Source organism: Acinonyx jubatus, chromosome A3, assembly GCF_027475565.1.
Source record: "Acinonyx jubatus isolate Ajub_Pintada_27869175 chromosome A3, VMU_Ajub_asm_v1.0, whole genome shotgun sequence".
In the NCBI taxonomy this organism is placed as follows: Eukaryota; Metazoa; Chordata; class Mammalia; order Carnivora; family Felidae; genus Acinonyx; species Acinonyx jubatus.
Genome location: NC_069388.1, coordinates 88189334 through 88216603, shown reverse-complemented (window position 1 = coordinate 88216603; position 27270 = coordinate 88189334). Strand labels below are relative to the sequence as shown.

The window sequence follows — 27270 nt, the reverse complement described above, 5'->3', positions numbered from 1 at the left end:
TTGGTAAAGATGTGGAGTAATTCGAACTTGCATATACTTTGATGGGAATGAAGAAATGGTACATTTGGTTCCGGTGCTGGGTAACCATAACAGACCCAGTCTCTCTCAACTGTATACATAAAACCTAGAAAGTCTACACAGAGCACCTATCAGAAGACTGGAAAATAACAGAAGTAGGCAAATTGGTGAAGATGATCAACATTCGAAGCACTATCAAAATGGTGTAAGTTTGGGGCACCTGGGTGGTTCAGTCAGTTAAGTTTCTGACTTCAGCTCAGGTCATGACCTAACAGTTCTTGAGTTTGAGCTCCACATCGGCCTGTCTGCTGTCAGCACAGAGCCGGCTTCGGATCCTCTATTTCCCTCTTTCTTTCTCTGCCCCTCCCTCATTCACTCTTGCTTGCTTTCTCAAAAATAAATAAACATTAAAAAAAATTTTAATGGTGATAAGTTTACCATTCTTTCCTTTGTTATCCACTGGGGTCTGAACTCAAAATAGCTTGAAACCTGGAGGTGGGCCCTAGCACAGACAAAAACCTCCAGAAGCCCTCTAGTCAGGACTGAGGAGCGGGAATTGAAATAGTGTGAAAATCTTTTTTCTGTGTCTTCTAGTAAGCTCAAGCACTCAAGTAATCTCATGGTGGCAGTAGTACAGCAGTAACAGGGGCCAGGAAGAGCTTAAAATTCTGAGAGAGGAAAAATTTTCTCTTCCAATATAGGAAGTTTGGTTTCAAGAGTGTGGGACAAACCTCTTGATCTTTCCCCTCTGTACTGAGCCACGTGAAACGGACACAAAGTAGTCACAGGAAGTATACAGAAGACAGGGGGTAAATTAAGTTCCTGCTTTCTGTCCTGGAACTCAAGAAAGGAGAGCTCAAGGGGTAACTGTAGAGAGAAAATCAACTCCTTAACATACGTTTATAATCTCCTGGGCCTATCCCTGAGCCATGCGTGTGTGGATCTGAACCTAAAGAGCATACCTAAACTTTGAGAACAGAAGTATGGGATAGCCTACTACCCAAGTCTCGGACTGGCCACTGGGTACACACACATGCAGGTCAAATGTGGATAGCAGTGCAAAAGCTCTGAAAATTGAACTCACATGGAACTATAACCCACAGAAGGCTGGTTTTAATTTGTAATCTGAATGCAAATGGGTTGATTGCCTGCTAAAACAAAAATATTGAAAATTTCTATAGGATTTAAATGAGACTAGTTATCTCACAATATTATGAAATACAATCCAAAATTACTCAGCATATGAAGATCCAGAAAAATCTAAACTCATGTGGGAAAAGAAAATCAACAGACACCAATGCTGGGATGAAAGAAGTGTTAGAATTATCTGACAAAAACTTTAAGGAAGCTATTATAAAATCCCGGAACATGTAAGAGTGGATACCCTCAAAAGTAATGATAAGACAAGGTCTCAGCAAATAAAGAGAAGAAATAGCAGAAAAAAATTTTAATGCTTATTTTTAAGAGAGAATGAGTTGAGAAGGGGCAGAGAGAAGGAGATAGAGAATCCCAAGCAGGCTCTGCCCAACGTGGGGCTCGACCTCACAAACTGTGAGATCATGACCTGAGCTGAAATCAAGAACTGGATGCTTAACTGACTGAGCCACCCAGGCACCCCGAAATGGCAGATATTTTAAAACTAAAAAATGATACAAGTGAAATAAAATACTCACTGGATGAGCTCAATGGCAGAACGGAAATGTCAGAGGAAAGACTTAGTGAACTCCAAGACAGAACAATAGAAATTATTCAATCTGAACAAGAGAGGGGGAAAAAAAAGATTGGAAAAAAAAAAATCAACAGAGCTTCAGGGACTTGTAAGATAATACCAAAAACATTTGTGTCATCAGAGATGTAGAAAGAGAAGAGAAAGAATGTGGTACAGAAAAAATACTTGAATAAATAAGGGCTAAAACTGCCTAAATATGATGAAAGATAAAAACCATTAGCACAGCAAACTCCAAACAGGATGGTCCAAAGAAATCCATGCCTACAAATATCATGACCAACTGACTCAAAGCAAAACAAAAAAAGGAAAGCAACCAGGGAAAAATAAAATAACACATTGCTTCAAATGTACAGGGGAATAATGATTCCAAAACTGTAGAGTTCTCATCAGAAACCATGGAATTTAGAAAGAAGCAAAATATTTTTAAAGTACTGAAAGAAAAGGACTGTCACCTCAATTGCATAAGCCATAAAAAAAAAAAATCAGTAAACTGGACTTCATTGAAATTAAAAACCTTTGTTCTGTGACAGACTCAATACATTAAGTAGATGAAAAGATAAGTCACATACTACAAGAAGGTATTTGCCAGCAACATATCCAGCAAAGGTTGTATATCCAAAACATACTCAGAACTCGCAAAATTCAACTGTAAGAAAATAAAACCCTATTATAAAATCATCTTCACCAATAAGGATGGTAAAAAAAAAATCACATGAAGTGAAGAAAAGCCATTAGGGAAATACAAATGAAAACTATATTGAAATATCACTATACAGCTATAAAAATGGCTAAAGTATATGGACAATACAAAATGCTGACAAAGACACAGAGTAACTGGAACATGTATTATTGCTAGTGAAAATGCAAAGATAAACAGTTCTTGCCAGGTTAACTACACACATACACCACATGACTCAGCAATCCCACTCCTGAATATTTACCCTACAGAAACAAACACTGACACACAAATGTTTATAGCAGCTCTAACTGTAATCACACCCCAAAACTGAAACAACACAAATATCCTTCAAAGAATGAATGCATGGATTAACAAACTGTGGTAATCTGTACAAAAGAATTGTCATATAAAGGAATAATAAAATATTACTGTTTTTAATAAAGCAATAAAAAGTAAAACATGTGCTTCATAAAAAAAAGATGGATGAATCTTAAATGTGCTTCTCAAAGTAAAAGAAACTAAACCCAGAGGCTGTTACATATCTTATTATTTCATTTATAGGACACTCTAGAAAGACTAAGAAAAGGACAAAGCAGGAATTACCAGGGGTCAGAGGAGGAATTGTCTCTAAGGAGATGACATGCAGAAATTTTTGGATAGAAATGCTTTGTATGAAACTGTGATGGTAGATTTATCACAAATGATAGAATTATACACCACAAAAAGTTTTGCACTATGTAAATTATTAAAAATTAACCAAAATCAACCAAGGGCAAAGACGGAATGCAGGATGTGACAAATGAAACTGTATTATAAATGAATCATGTACTGACACAGTGTATAGAAAAGAAAAAAAAAAAAAAAGAACACAACCTAAAAAATGTCAGCATTGTTTTGACTGGATACCATAACGCTAAATTCAAAAGAAAGGTATATATAAACACTGTACTCAAGTAGGAGAATTTGTTTTTCACCTGGGAATTCTGAAAGTATCTAATTTATATATTAGGGTAAATATATTGTAGATAATGAGAGCCAGGTTTATTACTACTGAAGAAAGAAGTTAAAAACAAGGGTAAAAGTTTATAATCAACCCTGTGGTTCAAGATTAGTTGAAGGTATCAACACTGACTTGTGGTTTAAAAAATATTTACAGGGGTGCTGGGTGGCTCGGTCGGTTAAGCGTCCGACTTCGGCTCAGGTCATGATCTCACAGTCCGTGAGTTTGAGCCCCGCGTCGGGCTCTGTGCTGACCACTCAGAGTCTGGAGCCTGTTTCAGATTCTGTGTCTCCCTCTCTCTCTGCCCCTCCCCTGTTCATGCTCTGTCTCAAAAATAAATAAACGTTAAAAAAAATTTTTTTTTAAAATATTTACATATACAAATATACACAAACACATACACATTAACAGAGATGAGAACAAGCAGAGAAGTAGGTATATGCATGAGTTAATATACATACATATAATCCTGAGCTTTATTAACCGTTAGAAGCACTGACATCCTAGTAACAATGAGCTAACCTGGTGCTATACCTTTGTTTCTAAGTACTATTCTCCATTGTTGAAAGAAGGGTACTGAAGTCCCTTACTAATATATTGTTATCTATTTCTCCCTTCAGGTATGTTTAGTATTTGCTTAATACACTTAGATGCTCCAATGTTGGTTGTGTACATATTTACAACTGTTTATCATCTTGTTACATCACCTGACCCCTTTATTGGTATATAATGGCCTTCCCTGTCTCCTGTTACTGGTTTTGGCTTAAAGCCTATTTTGTCTAATAGGAGTATAGCTCCTATATTGAATCCATACTGATATACATGAATAACTAAAGGAATAAATAAATGAGGGAGAACAACAGCTCTTGCTTGCAGAAAAATTCCAATTAATACATGTAGAAGGAATGAAAGAAGTATAAAAACTCCATCAGAATAACAGAGTGATAATTGCTACAAGCAAGATCCAGTGATGAAGCCTAAAATTAGTGATCAAAGTTTTAAGCAGAAACAAGATATTTGCATAGTCTACCAGTTTCTACCCAAATATCTAGTATTTAAAAAGGAAAAACAGTAACTGTACAGTGAAGAACCTTGGTAGACATCACTTTAGCCAAGTGATCAAGGTTAACATCACCAGTAATGCATATCAACTTAATGTGCTCCCCAATGAAATGCACTGCAAATGCATAACCTCAACCTAGTCTTGAGACATCAGAGAAAACTAAATCAAAACTTTCTCCACTAAGTGAAATTAGTCAGTCAGAGAAAGACAAAAATCATACGACTTCACTCATATGAGGACTTTAAAAGACAAAAAAGATGAACATAAGGGAAGGGAAACAAAAATAATATAAAAACAGGGAGGGGGCAAAACAGAAGAGACTCATAAACATGGAGAACAAACAGGGTTGCTGGAGGGGTTGTGGGAGGGGGGATGGGCTAAATGGGTAAGGGGCATTAAGGAATCTACTGAAATCATTGCTTCACTATATACTAATTTGGATGTAAATTTTAAAAAACAAAACATAAAGTTAAATAAAAAAAACAAAAAAACTTTCTCCAAAATAACCAATTCTCTTTAAAGCGTCAAGATCATAAAAAAACAAGGACTGACACAGATTATTGAAAATAAAGGAGACAGGACCACTAAAATGTAAGGTGGCATCTTGGGTTGGATCTGAAGCAAAAAATGTTCATGTGCATAAAAATGAGATGAAATCCAAATCAGTCTACATTTTAGTTATAATTTTATATGAAGGATAATTTCTTAGCTTTGATATATGTTTTATTGTTATGATGTTACAGTAAGATGTTAACACAGGGGAACATTTGGTAAAGGTCATACTGGTAACCTCCAAGATATTTCCCAATGATCTCTGCCTCTTGGTAATTCATACCCTTGTGTATCTCTACCCGTTGAGGGTGAGCTGGAAATAATTGATTCACTTCTATTGAACAGAATATAGCACAAATGGTGAGATTCCCTTACAAGGTTAGGTTACAAAGACTATGACTTTTGCCCTGGGCATCCTCTCTTGTTCTCTCACATGCTCACTCAGAGGGAAGTTTAGCTGTCATATTTGAGCTGCCTTATTGAAGGAAGGGAGTGATGTCTCTGGCCAATAGTCATGTGAACAAGCCTGGAAGCACATCCTCTCAGTCAAGTCTTGAAATGGGACCAGAGCTGCAGACAATACCTTGTTTGCAACCCCATAAGAGACCCTGAGCTGAAAGCACCCAGCTAAGCCTCACCTAAATTTCTGACCCACAGAAAACCATACTAACATTGGGATAATATTTATTATTTTAAGCTGCTACATTTCAGGATAATAGGTTACACATCAGAAAATAATTAATACAAGAACTCTACCACTTTTGTAACTCTTTAAATTTAAAATCTCAAAATAAAAAGCTTTAAAAATACTAAATACATATATGCTTACACATTTTATATACACACACGTATACAGATGAGTATGTATGTGTATATATGTAGCTTGAATTATTATGAAGTTTGGAGTCAGACAAACCTAGATTAGAATGCCATTTCTAACACTTAATAATAGACATGTGATCCTGGGCAAAACGTCTAATTTCTCTAAGTATTAGGTTGTTTTTTTTTTTTTATTTTTTTAATGTTTACTTATTATTAAGAGACACAGCGTGAACAGGGGAGGGGCAGAGAGAGAGGGAGACACAGAATCGGAAGCAGGCTCCAGGCTCTGAGCTGTCAGCACAGAGCCCAACGCGGCGCTTGAACTCACAAACCACAAGATCATGACCTGAGGCAATGTCGGACGCTTAACCGACTGAGCCACCCAGGACCACCCCCCCCCCCCAAGTATTAGGTTTTTAAAATATATAAATTGAGGTAATAATATCTACCTCTGATGATTATATTAAGGTTAAAATGATACCTACATCTACTATACCAGATGGCATTTAGTACATTTTGAACAAATGGCATTATTATTTAGTGCATATTTATAATCATCTACTATTTTCTTCTCATCCCAGGAATTCAACTCTAATTCAGTATTATAATACTGAAAGCAGAGACTGACCCTGTTTTTTAGGCCCAATCCAATTCTAAATCACCAACTTTTAGAGCTACAAGGGACCTTTTAGCTTTCCAATTCTTTCCTTCCACCATCAATCCCATAGGAGTGCCAAAGATATTAAATGACTTGTCCAAGAGAATACCTTGAAAGAAGAGCTGAAAGCAGGACTCAAGATCAGAGAGACACTACCATGCAGTGAACAAGCACTTGCTTTAATTAAAAAGACCACACTAGAATGACCACTCTCTTGCTTATAAACAGCATTATCTCATATAAATAAAAGTACAAAGTAGCAATATCAGTGTCTCAGTTTCCCAGAGGGTAAATAAGGATACCACCACTCACCTCATAGGGTTATTACAATCATTAAATGAGATAACATATAAGTCCCTCATGGCCATTACTACCACATGTGGATGCTGAATAAATATTATTTCCCTTCCTTCTTTCCAAGCCCAGGGTTCTTCACTACGATGTGCTGCCTTCTCAACTATGTGGTAGAACATGAAACACAAAGGGTAATTCTATTCAAAATGTATAAGTGAATGAATGATAGTCTTAAATTAGCCTAAATAATATAAATCTAAGGCATTTAGCCCTGAACTAAGTTTCCTTTCCTATAATATCGACTATAAGGTGGAACATCACAATAGAGAGCACATTATATTGATACGCATTACCAGTGATGTTAGCCTTGATAACTGGCTAAAATGATGTCTGCCAGGATTCTCTACTGGAAAGTTACTTTCTCATTGTAAATACTAAATATTTGAGGAGAACCATGAAATGGAAACTAAAAGAAGGGAGAGAGAGAGCACACACAAGCAAGTGAGTAAGCTCATGCACATATCCCAAAGTCTGGTCTTCAGCACACTTCCAATACAATAATTAGTAAATTGTACCATGGATGATCAAAGACTTTTCTCAGAGTAATTCAATGTTTTGAAATACTTGATGTCAAGTCTCGTCAAAAGCCCTCTGAAATTAAAAATACATTACTTCCAAGTGTTTTCTCTTACTTAGGCATTTATGCCTTGGAATACCTAGATTAGTCAGATACAACCTCCCCGAAGAGAAATCATACTGCCTTTCCCCCAAGAACTTGCATTTGCTTAAGTATTTAAAACCCTTTATCACAAATTCCATCAGCTTGCTTGTCATCACAATGAGACTCACCGATCTGCAGATACTGGAGTCCCTTCTGGACTGGAATATCCTTCCAAATCTGAAGTGTTCACTTGTGTTTGCCTTGAGGTTACTATCTGGCTATTCTGAAAAGGTATGGTTTTCAAGTCCTGAGAAATAGTGTTACTATCTGGAAGAGGAGACTGTACAACTTGGAAGTCCGGTGAAGACTTAAGTCCTAGAAAACCTAAAGATTCTTGATTCTGTGCTACAGGTTTACTGGCCAATAATTTGGAGGTTGGTTCCAATGATCTTGAAGATATAGTCTGTAGGTCAGAGTTAAACTCACTATTCATCCTTGTTTTAGAAGCAGGATCCAATGAATGCAATCTTTTATCTAAGGTTCCACTATCCACCTTGGAAGGAGTCTTGGGATAAAGAGTTATACGAACACAAGAAAGTGCTTTTCTATTTGAGGGTGGAGTAGATGCAGATGTTACTAATGTACAGTGATTTGGGACTGGTTGGGAGACCACAGAATCGAACTTGGCTTCAACATTTATCATATTAGAAATGTATGACTTAAACTTATGTTGATTATTCTTTTCTACTACATAATCCTGACCTTGAGGAAAGGGGGAATGGTATTTTCCCATGTGATCTACATCTGGGGCTTTGCTTTGTTCAAAGAGCTGACGTTGTTCAAGAAAAATGGAAGAAGGAAGGTCTGAAGCTATATAATCCTGACCTTGAGGAAAGGGAGATTGGTTTTCTCTCATCTGATGATCTAAATGTGGGGCTTTGCTTTGTTCGAAGAGTTCTTGTTTTTCAAGAAAAATGCGACAAGGAAGGTTCGAAGCTACGTAATCCTGATGTTGAGGAGGGGGAGAATGGTATTTTCTCACATGGTGATCTGTGTGTGGGGCTTTGCTTTGTTCAAAGAGCTCTTGTCGTTCAAGTAAAATGTGTGAAGAAAGATCTGGACTTATAGCTACAGTCTTCTCTTTTACTCCTAGTGTGGAACTTGGTCTGCTCACGCTAATGAGGGTATGGTTATCAGAAAAATGAACTTCCTTGACACTGCTATACTTTGCACTGGTACTGGGCTCAGAATCACTGCCTTTAAAATCTGATCTTTCTAAGAGTTTTTCTTCTTGCTGAGAATGTTCAATAGGTAATTTTTGACTTTGCCTACTACTTTCTGCTAAAATAGTCACAGCGGTATCTGGCGAATGACTAACAATTTTAAATGATGAAGGGGAAGAGGTTTTCTGTCCTAGATCTCTGGGAGGATTTTGCTCTTCAGTGAAATGAGAATTAAATACCCCCACAGATGCTCCAGTACACTGGCTACCTTCAGTAACACCAACCTTAAGAACAGAGGAATCTGAAAAGCATTTAGAGTGTCGGTGAGATGCAAAAGTGATGGAAGTAGTAAACTTTTTCATGGGTTCTGGGGGAAGCATATGTGATGAAGAATGACAATCCATTTCTTCAGGTGGCACAGGTTCTACTAATTCTGATAGCCGAGGGTCTATCTTTTCACGGAAAGGCATTCGAAGACCCTGGCTAATTCTGAAGTCATCAGCTGTAAAGTTCTGAAAGGGGGAAGGACTTCGTAACTGCAAGGAATTCCAAACTTTGAAATGGGGGCTACTCTGGTCTAATGATTTGGAAAGGTTGATGTGTCTGGTTTTCCATGATGATGGACTCCGTTGTCCTCTGATAACGTCTGAGGGGTCAGCAGGTCTGAAAACATAAGGGTGGCTATCCAATTGTGGTTGTTTGGCAGTTAGAGTCCTGAAACATCCTTTTTCATGGCTCTCAATAATGATGTGACCACATACAGCTTCTGGGTTGCATCTTATTCCCTGTGGACTCAGCAAACCCTGGAAGATATAAACAAATTCTTACTTGAAATAGTCCAAATAGTTTGCGTTATATAAAAATAAGTTATATATCCAGGCTAAGACGGACCACAAAGGTCCTGTTGATCTTTACAATTAAACAAGATTACAACAAAAAAAGACAGTTAACTATAGAATAAAATAGCTCATGATAATTAGGACGACACAGTTAATTTCTTCTAAAAAATGTTTCACTAAAGTAACAAATACAAAACCCTCAATTGTCCCCCAGTATTGTCACCATTTTTCTTTTAGTAACAGAAGCCCCTTACCCTAACCATGTGCTGGTCACATGGCCACAAAACTGGAGACCTTTCCACTCTCCTTTGTAGCTAGGTGAGACCATATGACTAGGTTTAGGCCAATAGGAGATGAGCAAAAGTAGTAAGTATAACTTCTGCTTCCTGTCTTTAGAAAACCAAATTCTTGGGGCTCCTGGGTAGCTCAGTCAGTTAAGCATCTGACCTCGGCTCAGGGCATGAGCTTGTGGTCCGTGAATTTGAGCCCAGCATTGGGCTCTTTGCTGACAGCTTTGGAGACTGCTTTGGATTCTGTGTCTCCCTCTCTTTCTGCCCCTCCCCTGCTTTCTCTCTCTCTCTCTCTCTCTCTTAAAAATAAAATTAAAAAAGAAAATAAAAAAGAAAAGCAAATTCTTGACCTCCATGTTCCCTTACTACCACCATCACTACCATCACCATTTACTCCTGCCACCTAAAAATGATAGTATCTAAAACAATCAGAAGCCATGTGTAAAAATGGCTCAGCTGCCAAGCCAGTCTGGGTCTTTGAATAACTTCAAAGAGCAGAGCTCCCTTTCCTGCCCTAGACTATCATATAAAGGAAAAATACAATTCTATCTTATTTGACCATTGTATTTTTGGGTCTCTTCACTACAGATGCTTCTTACCAAAAAGAATAAGGAAAGGAATATTCCTAAGAAACGGAAAAGAACTAGTACTTCTTCCTAGGCTACACTATCAGAATCTAAAGCTACCATAAATATAAAATTTGAGATTTCTGTGCTTTACCTATAAAATCATTACTTAGAATCCTATTTGATGATAACAGCCACATTTGATTTCAAATAAAAATACCTTAAATTATGCTGCCACTTTTTTTTTTATGTTTATTTATTTTGAGAGAAAGGGAAAGAGACCAGGGAGGGGCAGAGAGAAAAATCACAAGCAAGCTCCATGCTGTCAGCAGAGAGCCCGACGTGGGACTCAATCTCATGAACCGTGAGATCATGACATGAGCTGAAATGGAAGAGTAGGACACAACTGACTGAGTGCCCAGGCACCTCTGCTGCCACTTCTGATGTAATGGAGTAGATGTACTTTTCCCTATTCCATTTGATAAGCATAACTAAAAGTCCTAGACATTATATATAAAACAAACTTAAGAATAACCTGAAAGATACAGGGGTGCCTGGGTGGCTTAGTTGATTAAGCGTCTGACTTTGGCCCATGATCTCGCAGTTCATGGGTTTGAGCCCGGCATCAGGCTCTGTGCTGACAGCTCAGAGCTTGAAGCCTACTTCGGATTCTGTGTCTCCCTCTCTCTCTGCCTCTCTCCTGCTTGTGCTCTGTTCCACACACTCTCTCTCTCAAAAATAAACAAACATTAAAAAAAAAAAGAATAATCTGAAAGATGTAGAGAAGACAGGGATCTTGGGACCTAAGGAATGACATGGTAATGCAATCCCTGGATTTACTTTTTACATCATATATTCCAGATGTGGGAGCTGAAGAAGCCAGCAACATAGGAACAAAGGGCATAGAAAAAGGCTCTAATAAAAACCCACTCTCATTAGCTAAAAAAAAAAACAGTAAAAGGGGGCGCCTGGGTGGCTCAGTCGGTTAAGCATCTGACTTCGGCTCAGGTCATGATCTCCTGGTTTGAGTTCAGGCCCCGCGTCGGACTCTGTGCTGACAGCTCAGAACCTGGAGACTGCTTCGGATTCTGTGTCTCCCTCTCTCTCTACCCCTGCTCTGCTCACACTCTGTCTCTGTCTCTCAAAAAGTGAATAAACATTAGGGGAAAAAAAAACAAAACAGTAAAGGTGAAGTCTAGCAAGACAGAAAGGTTTTAGGCCATAACTGCTCTATTCCAGCCAATCACCACAGAAAAAAGACTGCCTCTGTGACACCAGCAAAAGCCAAGTGAGGAGCCTAAACATCTACTCTTGCTAAGCAATTACAAATCACCCCAACATCCAAGCCAAGGTACAGAGATGACCAAGCAGGAGCCCAGGAATTATTTTTACCCTAACATCTGGTAATGAGTTACCACTTCCTGTGGTATCAGTACCTGTGGAGACCATACAGGGAGACTGTACTTTCCCATTCCAGCAATGACATGCCCCTCTCTCTCCCATCTTTAGGCTGGAAGAAAATTTTGCAAATCTCATAACCAATGAAAGACTTGTATCTAAAATGTATAAAGACATCTCAACTCTCAACAGCTTACCAAAAAACAAAAACAAAACAGACAACTCAATTAGAAAAATAGGCAAAAACCAAACTTTTCAATGAATAGAAAAGAGATGGGAAAACAGGGGCACAATAACAGGTCCAACACCATTAATATTAAGAAAATGCAAATTAAAATTATGATTCTTTTACATCTACTGAGATGATCATATGGTTTTTATCCTTTTGCATGTTAATGTGATGAATCACATTGATTGATTTGCAAATATGGAGCCAGCCTCATATCCCAGGAATAAATCCCACTTGATCATGTGACTTTTTAATGTATTGTTAGATTCAGGGTGCTAATATTTTGTTGGAAGATTTTTGCATCTATGTTAATCAGAGATACTGGCCTACAGTATTCTTTTTTCATAATGTCTTTAAATGATTTGGTATCAAAGTAATGCTGGCATCGTAGAATGAATCTGGAAGTTGCCTTCCACTTCTATTTTTTTGGAACAATTTGAGAATAGGTTATTAACTCTTCTTTAAATGTTTAAATGTTTGGTAGAATTCTACCTGTGAAGCCATCTGGTCCTGGGCTTTTGTTTGTTGAGAGTTTATTACTGATTCAATTTCATTACTACTAATTGGTCTGTTCAAATTTTCTTCTTTTTCCTGATTCAGTTTTGAAAGGGGATATGTTTCTAAGGAATCTATCCATTTCTTCCACGTTGTCCAATTTGTTGGCATATAGTTTTTAATAATATTCCTGTAATCCTTTGTATTTCTGCGGTGTTGGTTGTTATTTTCCCTCCTTCATTTCTAATTTTATTTGAGTACTCTCTCTTCTTTTCTTGGTAAGTCTCACTAAAGGTTTATCAATTTTGTTAATTTTTTGACAGCTCCTGGTTTCACTGATCACTTCTGGTTTTTTACCCCTTTTTTTTTGTTTTTTATTTTTTTTAATGTTCATTTATCTTTGAGAGAGAGCGGGAGAGACAGAGCACCGGTGGGGGAGGGGCAGAAAGAAGAGCAGATGCAGAATAAGAAGCAGGCTCCAGGCTCTGTGCTCCAGGCCCTGTGCTCCGTGCTCTGAGCTGTGAGCACACAACCTGATGCAAGGCTCAAACTCATGAACCGTGAGATCATGACCTGAGCCAAAGTCGGATGCTTAACTGACTGAGCCACCCAGGCACCCCACATTTACTCCTACTCTAATTGTTACTTCCTTCCTTCCTCTGGCTCTGGACTTTGTTCTTTTTCTAGATCTTTAGGTGTAAGGTTAGGTTATTTGAGATTTTTCTTGCTTCTGGAAGTATGCCTATATTGCTATAATCTTCCCTCTGAGAACTGTTTTTGCTATATCCCAAAGGTTTTGGTCCACTGTGTTTTCACTTTCATTTGTCTCCATGTATTTTTTTTATTTCTTCTTTGACTTCTTGTTTGACCCGTTCATTGTTTAGTACCATCATACTAACAAGAGAAAGAGTAAAACCAGTATGAGCATCTCAATAAATTCACACACAAAAAATTGATAAAGTACAACATCCATTCATGATAAAAACTCTTAAAAAGGCAGGTTTAGAGAGAACATACCTCAAAAAAAAAAAAAGCCACAGCTATACCATCATACTCAATGGTGAAAAACAGAGCTTCTCCCCTAAGTTCAGGAACAAGATAAGGATATCCACTCTCACCAGTGCAACCTAGTACATAAGTCCTAGCCACAGTAAATCATACAAGAAAAGGAAATAAAAGGCTTCTAACTGATAAGGAAAAAGTAAAACCTCCACTATTTGCAGATGACATTAATATCCTAAAGACTCCACAAAACAACTACTAGAACTGAAAAATGAATTCAGTAAAGTCACAGGACACAGAATTAATATACAGAAATCTGTTCCATTTCTACATGCTAATAATGAAGTAGCAGAAAGAGATATTAAGAAAACAATCCTATTTATAATTGTACAAAAATTAATAAAATTCCTAATATTAACCTTAACCAAGGAGGTGTAATTAAGACCTGAATTCTTTTTATTTTTTTATTGTCAGGGCTTCAAGAGTAGATTCCCGTGATTTATCACTTACATAGAACATCCAGTGCTCATCCCAACAAGTACCCTCCTCAATGGCCATCACCCATTTTCTCCACCCCCATCAACCCTCAGTTTGTTCTCTGTATTTAAGAGTCTTTTATGGTTTGCCTCCCTCTCTGCTTGTATCTTATTTTTCCTTCCCTTCCTCTATGATCATCTGTTAAGTTTCTCAAATTCTACAGGAGTGAAATCGTGTATCTTTCTGACTGACTTATTTTGTTTAACATGATACCCTCCACTTCCATCCATGTTGTTGCAAATGGCAAGATTTCATTCTTTTTCATCACTGAGTAGTATTCCATTGTGTGTGTGTGTGTGTGTGTGTGTGTGTGTGTGTGTGTGTACACGCCAGATAATCTTAATCCATTCATTAGTTGATGGACATTTGGGCTCTTTCCATAATTTGAATATTGCTGATAGCGCTGCTGTAAACATTGGTGTGCATGCCCTTTTGAATCAGCACTCTTGCATACTCTGCTGGGTCATAGGATAATTCTAGTCGTAATTTTTTGAAGAACCTCCAAACTGTCTTCCAGAGTGGCAGCACCAGTTTCCATTCCCACTAACAGTGCAAAAGTGCTTCCCTTTCCCTACATCCTTGCCAACATCTGTGGTCTCCTGAGTTGTTAATTTTAGCCACTCTGACTGGTGTGAGGTGGTATCTCAGGGTGGTTTTGATTTCTATTTCCCTGATGATGAGTGATGTTGAGCATCTTTTCATGTGTCTGTTTGCTATCTGGATATCTTTGGAAACGTGTCTATTCATGTGTTCTGCCCTTTTCATTACTGGATAATTTTTCAGGTGTCGTGTTTGTAAGTTCTTTATAGATTTCTGATACTAAACCTTTATCCAATATGTCATTTGCAAGTATCTTCTCCCATTCCACAGGTTGCCTTTTAGTTTTGCTGTTTCCTTCCCTGTGCAGAAGCTTTTTATCTTGACAGAGTCCCAATAGTTCATTTTTGCTTTTCTTTCCCTTGCCTTCGGAGACATGTCAAGTAAGAAGTTGCTGCAACCTAGGTCAAAGAGGTTGCTGCCTGTTTTCTTCTGTAGGATTTTGATGGTTTCCTGTCTCACATTTAAGTCTTTCGTCCATTTTGAGTTAATTTTTATATATGCTGTAATAAAATGGTCCAGTTTCATTCTTCTGCATGTTACTGTCCAGTTCTCCCAACATCATTTGCTAAAGAGACTGTCTTTTTTTCCACCGGATACTCTTTCCTGCTTTGTTGAAGATTAGTTGGCCATACACTTATAGGTCCATTTCTGGGTTTTCTATTCTATTGCATTGGTCTATGTGTCTGTTTTTGTGCCCAAAGCATACTGTCTTGTTTACAACTTTGTAATATAGGCTAAAGTCTGGGGCTGTGATGCCTCCAGCTTTGCTTTGCTTTTTCAACATTACTTTGGCTATGCAGGGTCTTTTCTGGTTCCATACAAATTTTAGAATTGTTTGTTCTAGCTCTGTGAAGAATGCTGGTACTATTTTGATTGGGATTGCACTGAACATGTAGGTTGCTTTGGATAGTATAGACAATTCAACAATATTTGTTCTTCTAATCCATAAACATGGAATGTTTTTCCATTTCTTTGTGGCTTCTTCAATTTCTTTCATAATCTTTGTATACTTTTCAGTGTACAGATCTCTTACCTCTTTAGTTAGGTTTATTCCTAGGTATCTTATGGCTCTTGGTGCAATTGCAAATGGGATCGATTCTTTGATATCTCTTTCTGTTGCTTCATTATTGGCGTACAGAAATGCAACCAATTTCTGTACATTGATTTTATAACCTGTGACTTTGCTGAATTTATGTATCAGCTTTAGCAGTTTTTTGGTGGAGTCTTTCAGGTTTTCATGTAGAATATCATGTAACCGGCAAAGAGTGAAAGTTTCACTTCTTCTTCGCCAATTTGGATGCCTTTTGTTTGTTGCCTAATTGGCTAGGACTTCCAACACTGCGTTGAACAACAGCGGCGAAAGTGGACATCCCTGTTGTGTTGTCGATCTCACAGGGAAAACTATCAGTTTTTTCCCACTGAGGATATTAGCTGTGGGCCTTTCATATATGTTCCTTCTATGCAACTTTCTTGAGGGTTTTTATTAAGAAAGGATGCTGTATTTTGTCAAATGCCTTTTCTGCATCTATTGACAATATCATATGGTTCTTATCCTTTCTTCTATTAATGTGATGTATCACATTGATTGATTTGTGAATACTGAACCCAGCCTTGCAGCCCAGGAATGAATCCCACTTGAGGTGAATAATTTTAATATACCGTTGAATTTGATTTGCTAGTATCTTTTGAGAATTTTTACATCCACGTTCACCAGGGATATTGGCCTGTAATTCACCTTTTTAGTGGGGTCTTTGGTTTGGGAATCAAGGTAATGCTGGCTTCATAGAATGAGTCCAGAAGCTTCCCTTCCATTTCTAATTTTTGGAACAGCTTGAGAAGAATAGGTATTAACTCTGCTTTAAATGTCTGTTGGAATTCCCCTGGGAAGCCATCTGGTCCAAGACTCTTATTTGTTGGGAGATTTTTGATAACCAATTCAATTTCTTCAAATTTTCTATTTCTTCCCACTTTGGTAATGTGTGACTGTCTAGGAATTTGTCCATTTCCTCCAAATTGCCCAGTTTGTTGGCATATAATTTTTCATAGTGTCTCTAATAATTGTATTTCTCTGGTGTTGCTGTGATCTCTCCTCTTTCGTTTATGATTTTATCTATTTGGGTCCTCTCTATTTTCTTTTTGAGAAGTCTGGCTAGGGGTTTATCAATTTTGTCTATTCTTTCAAAAAACCAGCTCTTAGACTCATTGATCTGTTCTACTACCGTTTTGGATTCTGTATTATTTATTTCTGCTCTAATCCTTATTATTTCTTCTGCTGGCTTCGGGCTTTGTTGCTGCGTTTCTAGTTCCTTTAGGTGTGAAGTTAGGCTGTGTATTTGGGACCTTTCTTGCTTCTTGAGATAGGCCTGAACTGCAATGTATTTTCCTATTAGGACTGCCTTTGCTGCACCCCAAAAGGATTTGGACTGTCGTGTTTTCATTTTCATTTATTTCCATATATTTTTAAATTTCTTCTTTAATTTCCTGGTTACCCAGTTCATTCTTCAGTAAGATGTTCTTTAATCTCCATGTATTTCGGGGCTTTCCAAATTTTTTCTTGTGGTTGATTTCAAGTTTCATAGCATTGTGATCTGAAAATATGCATGGTATGATCTCAATCCTTTTATATTTGTTGAGGGCTGTTTTGTGACTCAGCATGTGATCTGTTTTGGAGAATGTTCCATGTGCAATAGAGAAGAATGTGTATTCTGCTGCTTTTGGATGAAAAGTTCTGAATATATCTGATAAATCCATCAAGCCCAATGTGTCATTCAGAGCCACTGTTTCCTTATTGATTTTTTGCCTAGATGATCTGTCCATTGCTGTAAGTGGAATATTAAAGTCCCTGCAGTCACAGTACTATCTATATATTTATGTTTGTGATTAACTGATTTATATATTTGGATGCTCCCACACTGGGGACATAAGCATTTATAATTGTTAGCTCTTCTTGATAAACCCCTTAATTATGATGTAATGCCCTTCATCATCTCTTGTTACAGTCTTTGGCTCAAAATCTAGTTTGTCTGATATAAGTATGGCTACTCTGGTTTTGACATCTATTAGCATGATAGATGGTTCTCCACCCCCTCACTTTCAATTCCCAGGTGTCCTCAAGTCTAAAATGAGTCTCTTGTAGGCAGCATAGAGATGGATCTTGGTTTTTTTTTTTTTATCCATTCTGATGCCCTACATCTTTTGGTTGGGGTATTTAGTCCATTTACATTCAGAGTAATTATCGAAAGATATGAATTTAGTGTCATTGTGTTATCTGTAGGTTTTGTACTTGTGGTGATGAGTCTGGTCCTTTGCAGTCTTTGCTGCTTTCCACTCAAAGAGTCCCTCTCAGGATCTCCTGCAGGGCTGGTTTAGTGGTCATGAACTCTTTTAGGTTTTGTCTGTCTGGGAAAGCCTTTATCTCTCCTTCTTTTCTGAATGACATCCTTGCTGGATAAAAGAGTCTTCACTGCATATTTTTCCTATTCATCACATTGAATATTTCCTACCACTCTCTTCTGGCCTGCCAAGTTTCAGTGGACAGGTCTGCTACTACCCTTACGTGACTACCCTTGTAGGTTAAGGACCATATTTGTCTTGAAGCTGCTTTCAGAATTCTCTCTTTATCTTTGTATTTTGCCAGTTTCACTATGCTATGTCATGGTGTTGACCTGTTTCTGTTGATTTTGAAGGGAATTGTCTGTGCCTCTTAGACTTGGATGCCTATTTCTTTTGCCAGATCAGGGAGGTTAAGTTCTCAGCTATTATTTGTTCAAATAAAATCTTCTGCCCCTTTCTCTCTTCTTTTTCTGGAACTCCTATGATACAAATATTATTTCATTTCATTGAATCACTTAAGTCTCTAATTCTCCTTGTGATCTAGTAATTTCCTTTCCCTCTTTTTTTCAGCTTCATCATTTTCTATAATTTTATCTTCTATTTCACCAATTCTCTCCTCTGCTTCTTCCATCCTTGCTGTCGCTGTATCTAGTTTATTGTGCATCTCATTTATAACATTTAATTCCTCATGACTATGTCTTAGGTCTTTGATCTCTGTAGCAATAGATTCTCTTCTATGCTTTTGTCAAGCCCAGCTATTAGTCTTATGACTGTTATTCTAAATTCTCATTCAGATATAGTGTTTATATCTTTTGGGAGCAATTCTGCCATTTCTTCCCAAAATTTCTTTTGAGGAGAATTTTTCCATTTCATCATTTTGGCTAGGCTTCTGTCTTTTACGTGCTTTAATACTTTGTTACATGTCCTGCACCTGTACTACTATATTAAAAAGGCCCTGACATTTCAGGACGTGTTTTTGGAGCATGTTGAATGCCCTCTATTGCTGCATTTCTGGCTGCTCTATCCCACTGGTCAGTCCTCTACAAAGCCCCTCCTTGCTCATAGTAGTGGATCATTTGGACCTTCAATCAGGTGTGTTTTGATTTGTTTGTTGAAGTAACCTTGAAAAAAAGAAAAGGGCAAAGAACCTGATCCCATACAAAGAGAAAAATGAAAGGGTTAAAAAAAAAAAAAAAAAAAAAAAAGACAAGCAGAGAATCAAAGAAACTATAAGGCTTAATCCAGAGAGAGAGAGGAAAATAAAGGAGATACAGAAAAGGTGTAAAAAGAATAGAGTAAAAAATGCTTGATTAAACAGAGAAAGAAAGAAAAAGAAAGAAAGAAAGAAAGAAAGAAAGAAAGAAAGAAAGAAAGAAAGAAAGAAAATATATATAAAATCAAATCAGAAACTATGAGCCTGTTTCCAAAGGAAAAGAAAGAAGATGGTAGAAAGAAAAAGAAGAAGAGGGGAAAAAAAAAGAGAATGACTAACATACAAAACCACAGGAGAGTTGTCTGTTGGTGCCTGGGACCGGTGGCTGTGCTGGTCAGGAGGAGAGGCCATCTGGTTTATTCAGTGTCAGTCTGTGTCAGGTAGATAAGCAGTTAGCAGGCACAGAGAGGCACAGTTTGGTATAAGTGGGTCCCACCTCCACTGTTCTCCCGTGCCTCCTAGGCACCCAGCTGGGATTCAAAACCCGATGTTTTAAGGGGCCCTGAACCACATGCATTCTGTTCTGGTGTAGTGGCACTCCGCCTTGCTGATAAAGGGCTTTTGGCTGGTGCCCGTTGTGGGGGCAATAAACCCTCTTCACACAGTACTCAAGGAAGGGGACTGTTCTCTCCCAGTGTGCCCCTGAGATCACTACCACGCCCTAGGGCTGCCTCCCTCCCCACTAGGCAGCGGCTTCAGTCCAGAGAAATTCTTGCACTTTTGAAAGCTCCAATCTTCAATTCCTAAGGCTGTTTGCAAAGTAGAAACTGGCACTCTCCATATTTCTCTTTCCCCAGTCCATGGTCCAGAGAGGTTTTTCCCTTGTACGAACACAATACCACAATCCTCAGCCTCTCTGTCTTTCTCTTCCTTTTGTCTCTCCATAGAAGGTGTTCCTTCCTCTCCATGCCTATGCTGTTTTATCACCCCCAATTCTACATGCACGCCTGTCCCACCAAGCTGTCTCCCTCCACCTGTGGAGATTTTTGTCACTCCCAAGATTGATTTCCTGGGTGTTCCAAGTGTTCTGACCTCAATACAGTTGTGTTTGAGGGAGAAGGAACATCCCAGTCCCCCTACTTCTCTGCTTACCCAAGACCCAAATTCTGAAAGCTATAAAAACACTGAAAGAAAGTGAAGATGACACAAATGGAAAGGTATTCCATATTCATAGATCAGACATACCAATACTGTTAAAATGTCCATATTACCCAAAGCAATTTACAGATTTAATGCAATCCCTATCAAAATACCAATAACATTTTTCATAGAACTAGAACAATCCTAAAATTTGTATGTAACCACAAAAGACCCCAAATAGCCAAATCAATCTTGAAAAAGAACAAAGCTGGAGGTATCACAATCCCAGATCTCAAGATATAGTACAAAGCTATGCTAATCAAAACAGTGTGGTACTGGCACAAAAAAGACACACACAGATAAATAGAACAGAATAGAGTCCAGAAATAAATCTGTGCTTTCAAGGTCAATTAATCTATAACAAAGAAGGCCAGACTATCCAATGGAGAAAAGACAATTTCTTCAACAACTGATGTTGGAAAAACTGGACAGCCACAGGCAAAAAAATCAAACTGAAACACTCTCACACCATTCACAAAGATAAACTCAAAATGGATTAAAGACCTAATTGTTAGACCTACAACCATAAAATTCCTAGAAGAAAACATAGGCAGTAATTTCTTTGACACTGGCCATAGAAACAGTTTTCTAGATATGTCTCCTCTGGCAAGGGAAATAAAAGCAAAATTAAACTATTGAGAGGACACCAAAATATAGATTTTACACAGCTAAGGAAACCATCAACAAAACAAATAAAACCACCGACTGAATAGGATAAGATAGTTGCAAATGATATAGCTGATAAAGGGTTAATATCCAAAAAATATAAAGAACACATACAATTCAACACAAAAAACAAATAATACAATTAAAAAATAGGCAGAGGACTTAAATAGCCATTTTTCCACAGAAGACATACAAATGGCCAGCAAACACATGAAAAGATACTCACCATCATTAATCATCAGGAAAATGCAAATTTAAACCATACGGAGATATCACTAGATACCTGTCAGAATGGCTAAAATCAAAAACACAAGAAACAACAAATGTTGGCAAGGATGTGGAGAAAAGGGAACTACTGGTGGGAACGCAAACTGGTGCAGCCACTGTAGAAAAGAGTAGAGAGGTTCCTTAAAAAATTAAGAATAGAATCACCATATGATCCATAACTCCACTACTGAATCTTTACCCAAAGAATATAGAAACACTAATTTGAAAAGATATAGGCACCCCTATGTTTACTGCAGTATTTACAACAGCCCAGATATGCAAGCAACTTAAAAATCCATTGATAGACGAGTGGATAAGGAAGAAGTGGTGTGTGTCCACACATCCACAGTCGAGTATTAGGCAGCCACAAAAATGGACAAGATCCTGCCATTCTTTACAACATGGACAGACCAAGAGGGTATTATGCTAACTGAAATAAGTCAGGCTGAAAAAGATAAATACTATATGGTTTCACTCACATGTGGAATCTAAAAATAAACAAATTAATGAATAAACAAAAAGCAGTCAGACATATAAACACAGAGAACAAACTCATAGTTGCCAGAATGTAGAGGGGTAGGAGATACTAGCTTCCAGTTATGGAATGAATTAAGTCACAAGAATAAAAGGTATAGCATATGGAATATAGTCAATGACACTGTAATAACATATGGTGACAGATGGTAGCTATACTTGTGATGAGCATAGCATAACATTTAAACTCGTTAAATCACTATGTTGTACACCTTTAACTAATATAGCATTGTGTCAACTATACTCAAATAAGGTATCACATACTATTCACACATACTGTTGGGAGTACAAACACCCTGGGACATGGTCTGGCAGTTTCTCAAAAAACTGAATATATATTATATAACTACCATATGACCCAGCAATAGCTCTTCTGGGCATTTATTCCACAGAAACAAAGACTTATTTTCACTAAAAACCTGCACATGAACGTTTACAGTAGCTTTATTTGTAAGAGCCAACAAGTGGAAAACAACCAAGATATCATTCAATAGGTAAATATTTAAACAAACTGTGGTACATCCATATCATGGAATACTACACATTAATAAAAAGGAACCGATTATTGATAAACACAACAACCTGGATATTCTCCAGAGAATTATGCTGAGTGAAAAAAGCCAATACTAAATGGTTGCATACTGTGTGATTTCATTTATACGACACTGTTGAAGTGACAAAATTATAGAAATGGCAACCAGATTAATGACTGCTAGGGGTTAAGGAAGGGGTGAGGGCAAGAGAGAAGTGGATGTAGCTATTACAGGGCAATGTAAGGGACCCTTGTGGTGATGTAAATGTTAAGTATCTTGACTAAGTATCTGGTTGTGATGTATTATTACAGATATGCAAGATGTTACCATTGGTGGAAACTGGGTAAAGGGTAAAAGCATTATTTTTGTATTATTTCTTACTATTACATGTGAATCAACAATTATTTCAAAATAGAATGTTCAATTTTTTTAAATGCCAATAAATTAATTAAACACCACTGGACAAAACTAACACTTTAAAAATGCTATTTCTATTCCATGGCTTCTTATAACCCTGACACCACCTGACATATCATTAGGAAATAAATTTTTCTAAGCTTCTGAGAAACACAAATTTGGTCCAGCCTCTTAAAACTGAGCATGATTAGATTTATACTTACCAAAAGATACTCATTCCTTCCTCCCAACAATCCATACATTACAATTTTACGGAACACTCCATTAGTAGCCAAACCAATCTTGAAAATGATGAGCAAAGTAGGAGGACTCATTTTCTGATTTCAAACTTACTACACAGGTAGAGTAAGCAAAACAGGGTAGTACTGGCACAGGATAGAGATCAAGGGAAAAGAACTGGTAGTCCATAAAAAGACACTAATATTTATGGTGACCTGATCTTCAACAAAGGGGCCAAGAAAATTCATGGGAAAATAATAGTCTTTTCACTTCCATACATAAAAATGGTCTCCAAAAAATAGTCTCTACAGCTACAGGCAGCACAAGTAAAAGTATAGAAATTGTATATATAAAAATATAAATATATAATTATATAAACTATATAAATTATATAAAACATAAAATGTATATTAAATTTAAAACTTTTGTGCATCAAAGTATACAATCAACAGAATAAGATAGCAACCTACAAAATGGAATAAAATATTTTCAAATCATGTATCTGATAAGGGGTTAACATCTAGAATATATAAAGAACTCTTCCAACTCAAAAAGAAAAAAAGCCATTTCAAAAATGGGCAAACATCTTGAACAATGTTCCAAAGAAGATATACAACTGGCCAACAAGTACATGAGAATACGCTGAACATAATTAATCATCAGAGAAATGCAAATCAAAAGCAATCAGATATCACTTTACACCTGTAGGAAACAAAACAAAACAAAAAAAAACTAACAAGGGTTGGAGAAGATGTGGAAAAACAAGGATCTTTATGCACTGGTGGTGGGAATGTAAAATGGTGTGGCTGCTGTGGATAAACAATATGACAGTTCCACAAAAACTTAAAAATAGAATGACCATATGACCCAGCAATTCTACTTCTGGGTCTATACCCAAAAAAATTAAAATGCAGGGTCTCAAGGAGATATTTGTACACTCATATTCACAGCAGCACTATTCATAAAAACCAAAAGGTGGAAGCAACTCAAGTGTCCATTGATGGATGATAAATGGATAAACAAAATGTGGTATAGCCATATAATGGAATATTATTCAGCCTTCAAAAAGAAACTCACACATGCTACAACATGGATGAACCTTGCTTGAGGATATAATGCTAAGTGATATAAGCCAGTCACAAACAAATACTGTATGATCACACTTCTATGAGATACCTAAAGGAGTCAAATTCATGGAGACAGAAATTAGAATGGTGGTTGCCAGCGGGTGAGGAGAAAAGGGAATGAGGAGCTATGGTTTAATGGATATAGTTTCAGTTTTACAAGAAGAGTTCTGGAGATTAGTTGTACCACAGTGTGACTATTACTAACACAACTGCACACTTAAAAATAGTTAAGATGGCAAATTTTGTATTATATATATTACCAGAAGTTTCAAAGATAAATTTTATATTGCCTCAAAAGATATCAGAGATCTGAATATAAGAACTAAAACTAAATATCTTTGAAGAAAACAATAAATCTTCGTAGTTCTGAGTTATGCCATGATTTCTTAATAAGACACCAAAAGCACAAACAATAAAGGAGAAGTATAAATTGGACTTCAAAATAAAAAACTGAAAGAGAGAAAAACCTCTACTAGTCTTTTCTGATTTTCTCCATGTTAGGGCACGTTTTCAATACTTAGCCATGTTATTTACAATGCTGCTTCACACTCCAATTCTCTCTTGCACAACACAAAGCCCGAAAGGTTAGCTAAAAATTAAAGTTTAGGGTCTTCTTAGGCCCTTTCTGAGAATGAGTCCAGCCCTGGGCATACACATGGCCTTTTCAATTCCCCAAAACAAGCGGGAGCCTTTAAAAGTCCTTTCCCCCCCGACAAGTATTCCCCTTTGTCAAGTACTTCCTTCCCAAGCTTTTCAGTGTGCCTTATTATTTACCCAGATATCCCTAGGCCCAGGATGCTACAGCCAATACTCAGACATCAGATGTTTTTGACAAACATCGACAGAGAAGCTGCCTCTGCCCTGTGAAAGCTCTTAATTAGGTCCTTCAAGGAGACAGACAGGTTAAAACACTTGACAATAATTTTTTAAGAAAAAGGTTTGGGGGCACCTGGGTGGCTCAGTCGGTTAAGCGTCCGACTTCGGCTCAGGTCATGATCTCACGGTTCGTGGTTCAAGCCCCACGTCGGGCTCTGTGCTGACAGCTCGGAGCCTGGAGCCTGCTTCGATTCTGTGCCTCCCTCTCTCTCTGCCCCTCCCCTGCTCATGCTCTCTGTCTCAAAAATAAATAAAAACATAAAAAAAAAATTAAGAAAAAGGTTTGTATGGGGCACCTGGGTGGTTCAGTCATTTGAGCATCCGACTCTTGATTGTGGTTCAGGTCATGATCCCAGGGTCGTGGGACCAAGCCCTGTGTCGGGCTCCATGCTGAGCATGGAGCCTGCTTGGGATTCTCTCCCTCTCTCTCTCTGCCCCCTCCCTCTCCCCCTCTCCCCCACTCACTTGCTCTCTCTCTCTCTCTCTCAAAAATAAAAATTAAAAAAAAAGAAAGAAAGAGAAAGGTTTGTATTGTGTCCTTTGTAAATACTAATCCACACTAAAAGCTACCCTAAATTGAGGGATGGCAGGTGGGCAATTTAAGATATCACAGCACTCTTGTACTGAAGTGCAACAGCTCTTTACTTCAGTAATTGTTCCTGGTTTACTTCTAAAATTTTGACTAGAGTCAAGAGTTCTGCAAAAGTTGACTCTGACAAATGTTCCTAGCCTATTAGACTTTTATGTGCAGGAATGGAGCCCTAAAGTTCCCTAGTTCACCATTTTTGGTAACATCACTTACAAATGTTTTATGTGCATAAAAAAGTATTTGACCTTTGATTATGCCAACTGCTAATTTCAAATACATATTCTTCATCATATTGAGGCATTGTTCTTCTACTCTAATTTACAGAAATATTTTTAATTGGGAACAGATTTTCACTTTTTACTTTTATTCCCAAATACCTATTTGGAGCCTATGAAATAATTGTGATTTTCCTACTAATGTAAACATATGTTTATAAATTACCTAATACTGCTTTGCTAGATTAAGTCCTACTTGCTCATGATATGCTATTTTAAAAAACACGATACTGAACCAGATATTAATACTTATTTTAAACATTTTTACATCTATATTTTTCACACAAAATTCTTTTTTATATATACATTTTTTATTGTGGTATATGAGATGTACCCTCTTGACAAAAGTACATCCCTTTTTTAAGTGTGCAACAGAGTATTGTTAACTATAGGCACTATGTTGTAAACTAGATCTGTAGAACTTGTTCATCTTACATAATTGAAACTATGCTAATATCAGACAAAACAGAGTTTAACTCAAAAATTGTCATAAGAGACAAAGAAGGTCATTATATAATGACAAAAGGGTCAATTCATGCAGAAAAAATAAAAATTATGTACATATACCCAGCAACAGGGCACCTAAATATATAAAGCAAAGATTTTAAGAATTGAGGTTAAGAATTACATAGTAGTAAAAATAGTAGCAAGCTTCAGTACCCCACTTTTAATAATGGACAGAACATCCAGACAGAAAACTCAATAAAGAAACAAAGGACTTGAACAATATCACAGACTAAATGATCCTAATAGACATGTATAGATAACTAAACCCAATAGCAGCAAAATATATCGACTTCTCAAGTGCACATGGAACATTCCTCAGGATAGATGACACATGTGGTCAAATTAACAAGGTTTAACTAATTCAAGAAGACTAATATCATACCAAGTATCTTTTCTGACCACAATGGAATGAAACCAGAACTCAATAAGAGAAGGAAAACCAGAAAATTTACAAATATGTAGAAATTAAACAATGTACTCCTGCACACTCAATGGGTCAAAGAAGAAATCAAAAGAGAAATTAGAAAATATCTTGAGACAAGTAACAAAAACACAACACACTAAAACGAATGGGATTACTAAAAGGAAAGTTTATAGTTATAAAGGACTATATTTAAAAAAATAAAGAATTTATTCTTTATCAAATAAAGAACCTAAATTTGTGCCTCAAGAAACTAGGAAAAAAACAACAAATCCCAAAGTTAGCAGAAGGATGAAACTAATAAAAATTAGAGCAGAAATAAATCAAATAGCACAAAAACAAAAGAAAAAAAATCAATGAAACTAACAGTTGGCTATTTGAAAAGATAAAAAAAAATTAACAAGCCTTTAGCTACACTACAGAAAAAAAGAGAAAACTCAAGTAAATAAGATTGGAAACGAAAGAAGAGACATTACAACTGCTGTCCTAGACTCTTTC

General features: G+C 37.1%; 1 protein-coding gene across 7 annotated transcripts in view; it reads right to left on the bottom strand.

Annotated features, from left to right (window-relative positions):
* The window catches only part of ALMS1 (ALMS1 centrosome and basal body associated protein), a 219032-nt gene that overhangs the window by 110842 nt on the left and 80920 nt on the right, over positions 1 to 27270 (bottom strand). For all 7 annotated transcript variants that reach the window (XR_008289406.1, XM_053200768.1, XM_053200763.1 and 4 more), the window contains one exon: positions 7665 to 9502. Coding sequence is in view for 6 of the 7 variants with exons in the window: in XM_053200768.1 (XP_053056743.1) it covers positions 7665 to 9502 (1838 nt within the window). In the remaining variant the exon portion in view is untranslated. The remainder of the gene's footprint in view (positions 1 to 7664; positions 9503 to 27270) is intronic.